Consider the following 14,740-nt stretch of genomic DNA (forward strand, 5'->3'; position numbering starts at 1 on the left):
ATTAGGTTGGGAAGTTGAAAAAGCATTCCAGAAGATAAATGGCATACTGTTTTCTTAACCTGCCAAGAAAACGGCGTGAATTAGTCACCCAAAACTGACCCTGACTTGAATGTGTTTCCTTCATAAAATTGCAGGAATAATCTCAAAATGTTTAAAATGAAGCAGTTTGACAGAGGGAACACAAACACTGAAAATAATGCTTTGCCCCCTAGTGGCCAAACGAATGTAGTTTCCTTGGTTTGTCTTTCCAAGAGAGACTGTTTTAAAATTGTACATAAAGAAATTTCAACATATGTATGCCAGATTTCTTTGATCAAAAGTCTCTGAGCTGGGAAAGAGTAATAGAAATCCGTACAAATCTCAGTCTAGCAGGACAGCTATTTTAAATGTATTCCCTTTCATTGAAATCTGTTATGATAATAGAGGATGAGCATAATACTCTAAATTGAGTCCAGCTCTTGCCACATCACTGGAGATACAGCTTTAGAAATGGAGGAAACCCATTCTCAATGCATTTTTTTAACATTTATACAAATTTTTATTTTTATTAAAAAAACTCTTTTAGAGAAATCTTCCATATTTCAGAACATGTTTACAAAACAACATTAAGTCATAATTTATACTAAATTTGCTTACTCTGAGATACGATGTCATCTGTTAATTGTGCCTTTCTAACAAATTCAGTTGTGACATGAAGATGCTGCGGGCATCCAGTGAAGACTGGAAAAGCAGAAGTAACTTAAAGGCACCTGAACTACAGCAGCTTAGCATCTTTTTGTTCATCTCAGTTTCTTGGCCAACAACATTCAGAAGAATCATTGGGTTTATGTGTATAAAGCCTTTTGCTTATGTTGGAGAATTTTTGGTCAGGATAATGTCATAGTGATGCACATTAAGAAAGACTGGTGCTTTGAGCACATGGTCCTCACCATCAGTCTTGACTTTTTTTTTACACACGGACACACACACGGACACACACACACACACACGCGCACGCGCCCCTGGAAACATCCTGAGTGTACTAGATTGCATTTTTGGTTAGAATACCAAATTCTTTGAATTTCTCAGGGGGATGAAAATACAACCCATTATATATGAACTCTTAACAAATATAAAGAGGCAGGAAAAAATATATTTTTTCCCAGCTAGGCAGTATTGAAGGGCCTGGAGATTTTTTTTTCTTTTTTCTGTTGATTGTTCTATCCTTTCTCCTCAGCTGTCACATCTCAGTGGAAGTATAGAATAAATTGATATGCTCTCAGAGGCTATAGATGTCATTTTAAAGCTTTTTTTTAATATATAAAAGGCATAATTTAAAAAAATTAACACATCTGTGTAGTTATAATGGGCACAGAAAAGGAGAAATTTGAAATAGTACAGCAGTAAGATTAGCAGCAGACGTTGTATGATATAAATCAAGAGAATCTCTTATGACTATGAATCAAACAAATTCTTTATTTGTATGCATATAGAAAGGTTCCCCAAGAGTTGCATTTATGCCCCTGAATATCACAAACGATGGTTAAGTTTTTCTAAAAGATCTGAATGGATTAGAGTTTCTCATGTCATTAGGATCAGACTGTAAGATGAGTTGTATTGTTTTACCCAATTTATGCCACCTTCTTGATGAAAATTAGTTGTTCAAATGAATTTAAACTGTGAAGAGGCATATGTTTACGTCTCTCCATCTTTCAGTATTTTAAAATTGCACTTTTTTGGTCTGTGATTAATTATTTATATACAGTGGAACCTCGGTTTACGAACTTAATTCGTTCCATGACTCTGGTCGCACCCCGAATTGGTCACAACCCGAAGGAAATTTCCCCATAAGGTTCAATGTAATTACCGTTAATCCGTTCTGGCGTGGAGGACAGGGAGGCGGCTATTGCTTGGAGGGAATCCCCCTCCCCACAACCACGTGTCAGGGGCAGAAAATGGCCGCAGACCACGTGTCAGGGGCGGAAAAATGGCTGCGGACCACGTGTCAGGGGCGGGAAATGGCCACGGACCACGTGTCAGGGCGGAAAAATGGCCGCAGACCACATGTCAGGGGCGGGAAATGGCCGTGGACCACGTGTCAGGGGCGGGAAATGGCCACGGACCACGTGTCAGGGCGGAAAAATGGCGGAAGACCACGTGTCAGGGGCGGGAAATGGCCGTGGACCACGTGTCAGGGGCGGAAAAATGGCCACGGACCGTGTCACGGGAGGGAAAATGGCCGCGTATCCTGTTCGTACCCCAAGGTGGAGTTCGCAAACCGAGGTAAATTTTTGTGGCCGGAGCTGGTCGTAACCCGAAAAGTTCGTTAACAGAGGCGTTCGTAACCCAAGGTACCACTGTATTTTGGGCCCAGTGTTTTCAAGTGAAACTTATGGAGGGGTGAAGATGGAAATATAAAAAGGCAGAACCATCCCAAGTGAACTTGGGCTAATATCCTGCGGTTGGCGTTTCTTTCTAGAATACATGGTTATCTTCCATACCAGACAACCAGTTCACAAAATGGAGCAACTACTAGACAAGTATTTAATGACAGGACAATATAAAATGGGAAGATAATTAAAATAAACAGAAAATGCTAGCCTGGTGAAGATTATGGCCAAAGCTATCTAAATGGGCTGACTACGCATCTTTAAATCCTGTACAATTAATTAATAGGCCTGTGTTAGGAAGTATATGGAGCATTATACAGCTTCTGCAATTAGATCTTGCATCATCCATCAGCTATGAAGAACATCAGTAGGTGTTGTAAATTGGTAGTAAACTTGCTAGTTCGTGACAGCCACCTTAAATTTAATTGTTTGAATTGCATTTCTCTTGTATAATGTGGCTGTTTTCTTTGTGTGTGTGTGTGTGTGTGCGCGCGTGAGAGAGACAGAGAGAAAGTGTTTCTCTGCATTCAAGGAATTCTTCAGGGTTGTGTGAAACAGCTAATGAAATGCAGATGTCAAACTACAGAACTAGTAGGGAAGATTAAGGAGAGTTGTAGTTGCTAGTATGTGTGCCTTGGAACAAACTGGAAAACAAGTGGTTGAATATGATAACATTTGATGAATTAGTGTTGCCCTCAACCTTTCTGTTGCTGCTGTTATTTTGAAAATGAGTTGCAAAGCTTAGCTGTAGAGATAGAGATAAAGACCATAAAGGAAACATATAGTACACAACTGACTTCAACACTTAAAAATGCAATGTTAAATTAATGTTGCATCTTAGAACAATATGTCCAGATTTCCTAATTGTTAAATCTTGTGTTCAGGCTTTTTTTTAAAAAAAAATCCCGCATGCCATATTTTTAGCTATATAAATACAGGCAATATAGTAATAAAAGCAAAAACAAGAACTGTTTAAATAAATGCTGGGATATTCTGACCCTAGTCAGAATTGCATTAATAGAATTAATTCCTTGCATTAATAGAATTTTAAAGTATGAGATACACATATATAAACAGAAAGAAGACAAGAAAATCATATACTATTTGTATTCAGGGGCTAGAGGCCCTTACAATGTGCATTTTAACTCAGGGGAAACAACCAAGTAGGGTAGAGAGTACTAGCAAGGGTAAAAATAAGAATGCTTTCCTTAAATGTGCATAGGCTAAATTAAAAGCTTACCTGCAATAAAATATGGGAACAAGGCAGTTGTGGCAGAGGACTCACATAAACATTTTTTTTAATGATTTGTAAGAAGTAAGGGAGGTAGATTTGTTCAGATATTCTGGGAGAGAGTTCCAAACATACAGAGTAGTAATAAGAGAGAAAAAGGTTGATTCTTCTGAAAGTGCAGAAGATCTAGGCAGGGACTTGGTGCTGGAGGAGAGGAGGTCACTGATAGTGGCAAGATAAAACTAGAGACATAAGGTAGTGTCAAGACCATGGAGAAGTTTGACTGTAAGGCCAGGAAGTGTGTTTTGGATCCAGGAGTGGATAGGAAGCTAGCTTAAGGTTTTTGAGGGATGTTTGATAGGAAGGGGATCAAGATGACAACTGAAGGAGAGGCTGGTTTACAATAGTCTGTGGTAGAGATGATATGGTTGTGGACCAGTTTTACCTGTGGGACTCAGAGGAAGAACTTCAACAATGTTGTAAAAGGAGAAGCAAGTTTACTTTTATATTTATTGCATAAGGTGAACATAAATATCCGTGTTATCAGTGGATAAAGAAGGTATTTGTAGAGGGAAGAGCTTGGGGGAAGGTAAGAAATTTGGACCTATTGAGACAACATAGTTGCTGTGCAGAAATAGTTCAGGGTGGGGATACATGATTAGAACAAGCAGAGCAGTTCAAGGATGGAGCTGAATGTGCCTGTCTGTAGAGTGATAATGAAATCTATCTGAGTTGTTAAGATAATCCAGAAATTGTATGTTAGTGGAAAAGAGGAGAAGGCCAAGAACCAAATCTTAGCAGAGATGGAACTTTTCCACCCATGAAAACATTTTGGCAGGTTGTTAGGCAATTATTGCAAAGTTATAAAAGGAAGTCCAAAAGGAAAGATTACAGTTACAGCTTCTGAATGGTCTTCAAGGGCAGCCCTATGTAGAGCCGGTTGCAATAGTTCAGTGGTGACTCATCAAGGGCATGAATCACCATTGTGTTCTTTTCTGATTCAGAAAGAATGCAACTGATGCACCAGATGTACAAATGCTTTCCTGGACACAATCTTCATGAGAACCCCTGGATTGCGAACCAGCTCTGTGGGGTGAGGGCAGCCCCATCCAGAAGTATGGATGGCACATTATATTCAGAAAGCCTTGGAATCCACAGGTCTCCATCTTGCTGAGGCTCATTCTCCCCACCCTCCCCTAGCTGCCTTCATGCATCAGGTCAGGACCTTTACCACATTTCCTTTATAGTGAGGGACAGAGATATAAAACTTATCCACATACTGATAATACTTCACCCCTCACTGATGAATGACCTCTCCCAGCAGCTTTATGTAGATGTTTAGGGAGAAAAGGTTGAGCACAGCAATACCTCATAACAGAACATTTGCAGGCTTGATCTCTCCCACCACCAACTGGAATCAACTGCTCAAGAAGAGACCCCTTAGAACAGTGCCCTCTACCCCCAGCCCTTGCAGCAACCTCAGTTATCATGGTTGATAATATTGATGGCTACTAAAAGATGCAGTGAGAAGAGTCTTACTCCCCCATTTCAGTCTTGCCAAAGGTCATCTACCAGGATGACCAATGCAGTTTTGTCCCTGTACCCAGGCTAGAATCCCAACTGATATGGGACTGGATAATTTGAAATTCTCTGTAGCTGCAGCCCTGCTACCTTGTCTTCAACTGGACAATAGTGGTCTAAAATAGCAAGGTCAAGGGATGCATTCTTGAGGAGGGGCAGACCACCAACTCTTCACAGCAGGAGGCAAATGCCTCTCTCTGAAAGATGTATTTATCACTGCCCACCGCTAGACTTTACCTACCTCTCTGGTTGCTTTTCCAACCAGGAGGAACAAAGGTCTAGTCCACTGGTGGCCTAGCTAACAACCCAGAGCAACCTATCCAGGGCTCACAGGATCAATCTGATACTGGATAAGTATGCCAGATGTGCCTCTGCAACTTCAGCAGGACCTGCTCAGACTGGCTATTCCAGGTAGAATGTATTCACCCAGTATGATGCAACAGAGTGGGCTTGCTATAAATCCCTATTTCCTGCAAGATACAGGAGGAAGCCTGGAAGCCAGCTGTCTTTATTGTGGCCTTCCTCCTTTATAACAGCTTGCTCCCTAAGATGAGCAAGACCCCATCCAAAACAGGTAAGACTTTACCTTTTTACAGAGACTTTGTGGAATAAGAGTGGGGTATATTTCTTTCAGAATTCTTTGTCTTCGTAAATGAGAAGAAGACCATTGTGTATGCATATTATTACAGTGGTACCTCGGTTCACGAACTTAATTCGTTCCACGACTCTGGTCGCGAATCGAATTGGTCGTGAACCGAATCAAATTTTCCCATAAGGTTCAATGTAAATACGGTTAATCCGTTCTGACCCCTACGAATGTGGTCGCCAACCAATTTTGGTTGCCAACCGAATCAAATTTTCCCATAAGGTTCAATGTAAATATGGTTAATCCGTTCTGAACCATATGTTTTTTTTTTTTAAACTACAAAAATATGAAACAAAGTACAGTACAGTACAGTATGAAGAGAGAGAACACTAACCTTGCTTGACGTGACTTCTGGCGTGGAGGACAGGAAGGCGGGTGGGGGGGCGGTTATTGTTTGGAGGGAGAGTCCCCCTTGCCTACAGGAAGCCACAACCACGTGTCAGAGCAGGGAAGATGGCCGCAGGTCGCGTTCGTTACCCGATGCGGAGTTCGCGAACGGAAGCAAAATTTTGTGAACGGTGCTGTTCGTGAACCGAATTGTTCATGAACAGAAGCGTTCATGAACCGAGGTATTACTGTATTGTAATACTGACATGCTGATACGTTTCATTCTTATATTTATTTCCTGTATTGGAGTATGCAGCCTGCTTAGAGTTACAGCATCATATAAGTAATAAGAAATAAGTAAATAATGCTGAACCGTAGTTAGAGGCAAAAGCCTCCAGTCTCCTTATGGATGCCCTAGAGAAATAGGAAACTTTCATACAAATAGGCCCATTTCAGTAACAGTAAAAATCAATATCCAATGCAAATATTTCCTGTGAAGTTCCAGGCATACATAATTCTGCATCCATTTCTGTCTAGTCTTACTGTATTTTCTCTGGACTGAGAAAATCAGCTTTCTAGTTTAGTCTTCACCTCTCCCATTACAGCTGGTGTAAAATATGGATACAATTCCTAATGAAATGTCCTCATCTCTCTTTTAATTACCATTAATATCACTAGATGCATTTATATGAAGGAGTAATAAATAATTTGTACTGTGGAAGATATTGTCAAGAGGTGTTTTTTTTTTTTTTTTTAACTAAATCTGTGTTAAACCTAGTCTACACTTTCTGTTTCCTCCTGGAAATGATCAATACACGTCCACTTGGAAGTTCAGGTGATGCTTATCTTGCAAAGTAGGTAGGCATATCTAAAAATGGTTACGCATACAAACTTTTGTATATTGAAAGTTGTTAATCATTGAAGTGAGATTTAATTGTACATGAAGCTTTCTAGCTAGCTGTTCTATGTTCATCTGTTTAAAAGTATTGACCGAGCTGAGAATTGCTAAATCCATCACATCTAGAGGACACTAGCATAAACATCATTGCTTTCTGTATAATACAGACCAGACAGCTGTTGCATATAAATGACTGCTTATAATTTTTCACCAGATTGCTGTCCAAGTTCTTGCTGTACATCCTTCTCTGTTTTATGTATTGGGCCAGTTTGCACAGAATAGGAAACCATGATTGTATAGACCTATGGCTTATTTTTTGTCTGCTACTTCTTTCTTGCAAATCTTGTTACACTCGCAGAAGCTATTCAGGGTAGACCCAGGAGAACATCAACTTGTGAACTGAGTGACCCACTTAGAGTATTGTCGTTATGTGTTGGATGGAAGTCAACCACTAGACTGCAGACTAGAAATGGTACTTTGATGGGGCCGCATGCGCAGTCTTATTTGAGAGAATTGGTATGGCTTCAATGATTATTTGCCTGACACGCATCAGGAAACTGAGCTGATGAATGTAGAGCCATCTGCACAACAGTTTTGAAACTTGACCCTCCTGCTGTATACACACATCTTGGAATTGTTGGTCTTCTTGTTGCTTCCATTCGTGGAGTTGGCAGGCTATGACCCATGTTAGCCTCAGAAGTTCCAGTTACCTTTATTTTGATGGAGCCACAGTTACTGGTGCTCAGACCCAAAGTAACTGTGCTTGCTAAGTAACCTGCTAACCTACCCTAATAATCTACAGGAAGTATACACTCAACACCACCAACCTCTTTTTTAGTATCTCTTACTTATTGTTCTCCTAGGAGCCCGTGATAAGCAACAGACCTTGAATTGCTGTGAGACAGTTTCCGTGAATGAAATTTTAAAACACTGAAACTTTGTTCTGTTTTTTCCTTCCCATATATACCTACCCGTGGAGTTGGTAAGCTGGCTTCCCTTCCCCCTGTTGTGGTTTTGAGGGCACATAAAATGGAAAGCCAAAAGACACATTCTGTAAACCAATATTTTAATGTTGCCAGGGCATCAACAGCTTTATGGAGTTTCATTCTTTCCAAGGTTAATAGTCATGCTTCCATCATTTGTATTACAGTTGCAGCTTAGTATTGTGGGAACAATATAGCCAGCTCTTTTTGACAAACATCTCATTTGGGGCAGCTGTAATTCTATAATTTGGTTATGTACTCAGGGTAAATGCTTCAGTTGCTTGGCTTTGAACTATAAAGCCAGAGAAAATGTGTAATTTCAGTTCCTCTTCATGGGTGTCTTCTGACTTCTCATTTTGTATAGCACTGCTCTAATATTACAAATGGTTTTGTTTTGTGGCCACCTTACTTAGAGGCCTGATAATATACAGTGTGCCAAAGATTACTTTGTCCTTGTTTGAAGCCTCAGTTTCAGTGTTTTTCTTCCATAACTGGCAAAAAGAACAACAACAGAAAAAAACCCCAAAGCTTCAAACTGCCTATTACTAATTCATTGGTTCAATTCAGAAGGTTTAGTTTCATTTCCAAAAACATTTCTATCTTGTTTAGTTGATCACAAATTCACAACAGTGTGGATAAAGCTTTAGCAATAAAAATGTCAGTTGAGTATCATAGATATTTTTCTTGAGTTGTTCAAAATCAGATGTTTCATAGACTGTTTTCCTACTATAATTCAGAATTATACATTTCAGCATAATCAGCGTTCCATTTCTCTCCTGCGTTTCTCTGATACGGACCCAGGGTCTCTGAATTGTTATTTTCCTCAACTTGTGGACTGCCAGGTCAATCTAAAGATACATATTTAGTTAAGCATTTTTCTATGAGAAAAGAAAGTAAGGATAGATTGCAATTCTCTTTATTTTATTTGAAATTGTTGTTACTGTACTGTGTCTGTGTGAATACAAAACAGACAAATCCTTGGTAACCAGTATTGTGGCTGCTTTTTGTATAGCCTGTAGATTTTAGTATAAATTACTTACAAGTAAGCGGTACCTTGGTTCCAGAATCTGATCTTGGTGGCCCTTATTTCGAAATACATCTAGTCAGCTAGTCAACGTAAATTTTCATATGAGACCGCCAATTCATCTGTATTGCATTGCTCATGAGAACGACTTCTGTTTATCAAATCCCGTGTTGGAGAGCATTCACTGAAATGTATTCGTACTGTTTTGCAGGGAGATCTGAAAAGCAGACTAGTAAATGGCTGCAGAGCGGAGTTTGTGGAGTGTGTTGCATATGGCTATGGTGAAAAATACAAGTTGAAAGCCAACCAGTCACTGCCCTGGGAAGATGTGCAGACAAATGAAAAAGGAAGTATGGCCGGCTTAGAAACTGAGAAGTGGGTGCAGAATGAAAAGCCATCGCTTAGCATCCATGTGAATGGAGATCTCTGTAAAGCTGGAACCAGGGATGAGAACTTAAAGCATTTTGAAAAGGATGCAAAATTGGTTTATTCCTCCAGCATGATAGATGAGCCCCCCAAATTATTTGCACATACCGCTAGAAATGGCATTAAAAGCATACCGTATTCACCAGCAGAATGTGACACATCACTGAAATCAGATGTGAGCACCCTGAAACAAGCAGATGTGAACACTACTGCAGAGCTGGCAGACGGCTCCAGTGCCTCCTGGAGGGAAGCTGCTCAGCTGAACAACATCTACCCTTTGGCAACTGGAACATGTGGTGCTATTCCAGAAAAGAAGGATTATGTTGTAGGACTCCAGGCAGAAAACCCAAATGCCATTCAGGAAGCTGAAAACTCACTTTTGGAAACCATTTCACTTTTACATTTGCAGGACAAGCCACCCTGTGCTCCTGTGCTTGAAAGAGGTGCTTGCCTTGATGATGGTGCTTCAGATATCCCTAGTAAAGATTCCCAGCCTGAAGATTTGTCACTTCAGTCAACTTTTTTATCTCTGATTAAAAATAGAAATTTAACTGTGGAACAGGTTGTAGCTATTGAGGCATTAACACGTTTGTCAGAGGTCCCTTTAGGACCTCCTTCACCAGCGAAATCAGAGAGAGTTGAGTGTCTAGAGCAGCAAACATCACACTTGCTGAACAGTTACAAAAAGGATAATCCATGTCCCTTAAAATCATCTGCACTGAAAGTAATAAAAGGGACTTGCCCACAAAAAGATCAGCAGCTTTTTTCTCATCCTGCCTCACAGAGAAGAATCCACCCTAAGGGTTTGCTCTACAAGGGTCCAGGTGCTATTTCTGAGTTCCCCAGTAAATCTCCAGGTCCATCTCACTTACAACGTAGATTGCATTGCGCCTCAAGAGACACCAAATCTTTCTCGGCTTTAGTGTCTGGTGGAAATTCAGGTATTACTACCAAGAAATATCCTCTTCATCATAAAACTGCTATTGGGCCATGCTCCAAAAACTCAAGTACTATCAGACAATGGTGGAACAGAGGAGAGATGCTTGGCAAATGGGAGGGAAAGGCTGTTCACAACCTGAACTTAAAAAGTAATTCTGTACTTAGGGGTGGTGTTCACAGCCAAGATGAAGAAGAGGTAGCTACCCAGTTAACTCAACTCGCAGCAATAATTGAATCAAGCAGAACAAGCCCCGATCCGAAGACATCGCTTCTCAGCCGATTACCACCTGATATGCAATCAAAAAATAAACAGGATCAGTGCCTATTGCAGAAGAAACAATCGGTATTTGGGAGGAACAATTACAGCTCCTTGTTAGTCAAGCAAAGGCAGCCTCCTCGGAAGAATGACAAATCAGTACCGAGGGCCAAAAGATTGAAGAAGAAGCCTCAAGTCATCCCTGACCAACCAAGTCAGCTACAGCAAGAATGCCAGTATAGTGAATTGCAGGACATACAGAAAAAGCCTTCTAAACTGCGCAGACTTGGGCGCATTGTGTCACAAGATTCAAAGCTGTCAGCCTTGGGAAAAAAATCTTCCAAAAGCAAAGTATACAAGGCACGAAATCGGAGTGCTTTGTCATCCCAGCAAAAACCAGCTGTATTATTTCTTCCCAAAACTCAGATAATATTCCATAGGCCTTTGCCGGCCTCAATACAAGACAGACTAAAAAACAAGCCATTAGGCTGTGAAATGGTGCCAGAGCCCCTTAAAACAATGGGCTCCAGTGATGCACAAGGCACCAGCAGCCAGAGTGGGATCCCAGGGGCTCTTCCACATGAAGCCCTGCTTTCTAGTAATCTGCTGACTGTTCCTCATTTAAAAACAGACTTTTGCGTAAAACAAGGAAGTGAAAACGGGCAGATGTTTACAGAAAAAGACAAGAATTCTCAGGTACAACAAACCATGAATATTCCTCAGATGCATCCTTTTTCTCAGATCTTCAGTCAGAGAACTGGTGACATCTATGAGGAAACCCAAGCTAAACCACAGGATACTGTGGAACAAAAGGATCAAAATCTGCAACTGATCCCCCTTAACGGTGATGATGCCTTGCCAGGGGACACCATGCATACTCTTAGAAATGTGGAGCGTGTAAGTGAAGCTACATTTCCAACATTAAGAACTGTAGAGACTGAAAAGCATCAGGGTACTGGGAACTTAAGATGTTCTCCAACAAAGAATACACTCAGTAGTTTTCTTGAATCTCCCATGACATTCTTAGATACCCCTACAAAGAATTTAATTGATACACCTACAAAGAAAGGGCAGAGTAATTTTCCAACCTGTGACTGCGTGGGTAAGTGTCCTTTGGTTTATTTTTGCATGGTTGAACTTTAAAATCTGTCCTGCGCTGATGATGATACCTAGTCGGGTAATAAAATGTCTGCAAGAAAACCACCAAGCTCAGAGAGCACCAAGGACTCCACAGTTCAACCCTGAGCTACACATATTCTCTTCTATTAAAATCTTTCTTCTCCTCAGGTCAGAATTCTCCAGAAACTTGCAGTTATTTATATGTGCTGAGACTGAAGTCTTGTGAGTTTATTCCATAGACAAGAAGGTCCCCTATGTTTCTGCAGATTCTGGGCATATATCTTCTTGGGTATCTGGATTTCTTCATTTTTCCTGAATTTAAAACCTGTTAGTGTTGAGTTTCACCAATTTGTGAATACTTGCCTTTTGAAGAAGAGTACTTAAAATAAGAGCTAACAAAATTCTCACCTATCTTTCCTTCTTCTCCATAGCTTATAAGGAGGGAAATTGTTTTATTTTGTTCAGAATATGTAGAAATTATAACTAACAGCATTTATTAATGCTGAAGGTAACTCTTAATCCATAGGTCTCTTGCTATGTGTTATTGCCCAACACATTGAATTCCAATGGCAATATAATACTCTGTAGTATTTAACTTCTATGTAATAAAATATGAAAAAAAATCAAAATATTTTACTCTATTTTTGATAAATAACAAATTAAACCACCTGCATCGTTTACTTATATGGCACTATTACCAATTTTAAGGTTTGGAAGCCCACCGAAGACAAAGTGTTGATAGTGTTTGTGCAATCTTTCTTTGTTCATGTCAGAGTGTAACTCAGTTGTTGATCCCATCCCAGTGTTTGAACTCCAGAATTCTATAATAATGAATTTTATCTAATAGAAGAAGTGTTTTATATTACTAATAGAATAGATTAGCTGAGTCAAATAAGGCTCAGTTGTAGATAGGTAAAACAAATTGTAATTGGGCAGGCATTTAAGTAGTGTTTCTGAATGTCCATGTAATTAATATTTCTAACAGCTATTTTATCTTTTTTTGTAGAACAAATCATAGAGAAGGATGAAGGGCCATATTATACACACCTTGGAACGGGCCCAAGTATTGCTGCAGTCAGAGAAATAATGGAGGACAGGTGAGGAAATAAATATCAGTGCTAATAAGTAAAAATCAAATTGATACATGATGTAGTAAAATGTGAGTGGCAATAGCAGTTGTAGCATACCTGATGTGTAACCTACTTCGTTCTTGTTACATTTCTGTGGCCCTCTCTTGCTTTGTTATGTTGGATCTGAACGATAGCCATTGCATATGAACTACACTATATACTAGAACACTACTCCTAGCAAGTATGAGTCTGTTTTAGGAAATAGTTTGAATATTTTCATCTGCCTTTAGGTGGCTGTTACCATTGGGAATTGGGTAGAAAGTCATGACATGGTTTATGGAGATATGAAGAATTTATCTCTTCCTTGTTCATTTCTAAGCAGTTTAACCAAGTCCATAAGGGTAGTTGAAGACTATACTATGGAACAATTTCTTGAGAGAAATTAAGATATGAACGCAGCAACAAGCTGTTCCAATTATAATTTATGAACACAGCCTTTGTTTTGCACATGGCACTGCACTAGTACCAGAGCACCCAGGCCTGTTGCGTGTCTAGACGCTTGCATTCCTACAAGAGATGTTGGTTACCCAAATCTTTCCTCCCCCCCCCCACTATTTTACTACCATAAGCCTAGGACATTTTTGTCTGCCCAGAGCTCTGTTTACATAACACACTTTACTTTTGCATTGGTGAGAGAAAGCACAGGATGTCTGTGGGTCTCAGTCAGGTCCTGTTCTCCAGTTCCCATTGCCATCCTTTAATATATTGAAAACAAACAGACCTTTTTCAAAACTCACTCTTTTTCATTCAGTCTTGGGTTTCACATAGCCCACTCTATTTTTCTGCACACCAACTCACTCTCACTCATCTAGTCACGTGATCTAACAGAATAGTTTTTCCCTTGAATTCAAAATGTTGCACAGCTTTTCTCAACACTCAACTCATTATCATCATTCACAGGAACATAACAGGCAACCTTCACCAAACCTAGGCATTTGTACTTTCTTATGTTCTCACAACCCATATGATAGTAATTCATACTTTATGACATACATGTTAGTCCTGTCATTCATAATTAAACCCACACCTCTGCATATATTCCTCAACTCCACTCCAGAAGATCAGGTCATCTTCATTCAGATTTATCAAATCCTCTCCCTTCCTTTTTGTTTCACGTTCATTCATTCATTCATTCATTCATTCATTCATTCATTCATTCATTCATTTATAGGACTTACATGGCCGCCTATCTCATACAGTGTCTCTAGGCAGCTCACAACAATCCATAAAACATAGTTAAAAACTACCCTTCCCCCCAGCGCCAGACTGAACATCCTCATAGCGCAACCCCCCATCCTTGCCCAGAGCCAGGTCTTCACAGCCCTCTGGAAGGCTAAAAGGATAGGGGTCTCTCTGTGTTCTATGTTCTATGATAACACAACATAGTTTTGTTTCATTAATTTCATCCGTTAATTCAACAGTTTTCCAGTTGTAAAGTGGAAACCTGAGGTAACAATAATCTAGGGGTTCGTTACTTGATGGTACCTTGTAGAATTCAACTTGTAATGTCATTTAGTTACTGGACCCATACTTTACTTTGGAAAGCTCGGAGCAGTTTAAATGGGCTCTCTCATCTAACTAGGTTGCTTCAGGTGCCATAGGCTGGATTTGGAGGTCATTGTTCTTATACTTATTCCTCCGTTGTGTTACTAGAATTAAGTTCAAATAACCAGAATCAGTTTTTAAATGCCTGTGCCCATTATTATTCAGTGATAACAATCCTGTATTTAGTGAACTGTTGGCATTTGTGTCCGGGCATGTGTACTCTTCGTATTTACTATTTTTAAAGTGTACCCTACCCAGAATTGTTC

At 39.9% G+C, this 14,740-nt stretch overlaps 1 protein-coding gene across 1 annotated transcript in view; it reads left to right on the forward strand.

The window, feature by feature from the left end:
* Positions 1–14,740, forward strand: part of TET1 (tet methylcytosine dioxygenase 1) — an 84,743-nt gene that overhangs the window by 31,515 nt on the left and 38,488 nt on the right. The window contains exons 4-5 of the mRNA XM_088144319.1: positions 9,271–11,782; positions 12,806–12,896. Of these exons, the coding sequence (XP_088000445.1) occupies positions 9,271–11,782; positions 12,806–12,896 (2,603 nt within the window). The remainder of the gene's footprint in view (positions 1–9,270; positions 11,783–12,805; positions 12,897–14,740) is intronic.

This window comes from Python bivittatus, unplaced genomic scaffold (genome assembly GCF_059951505.1).
Source record: "Python bivittatus isolate LINGU-HERP-01145 unplaced genomic scaffold, Pbiv_v1 ctg000400_np1212, whole genome shotgun sequence".
In the NCBI taxonomy this organism is placed as follows: Eukaryota; Metazoa; Chordata; class Lepidosauria; order Squamata; family Pythonidae; genus Python; species Python bivittatus.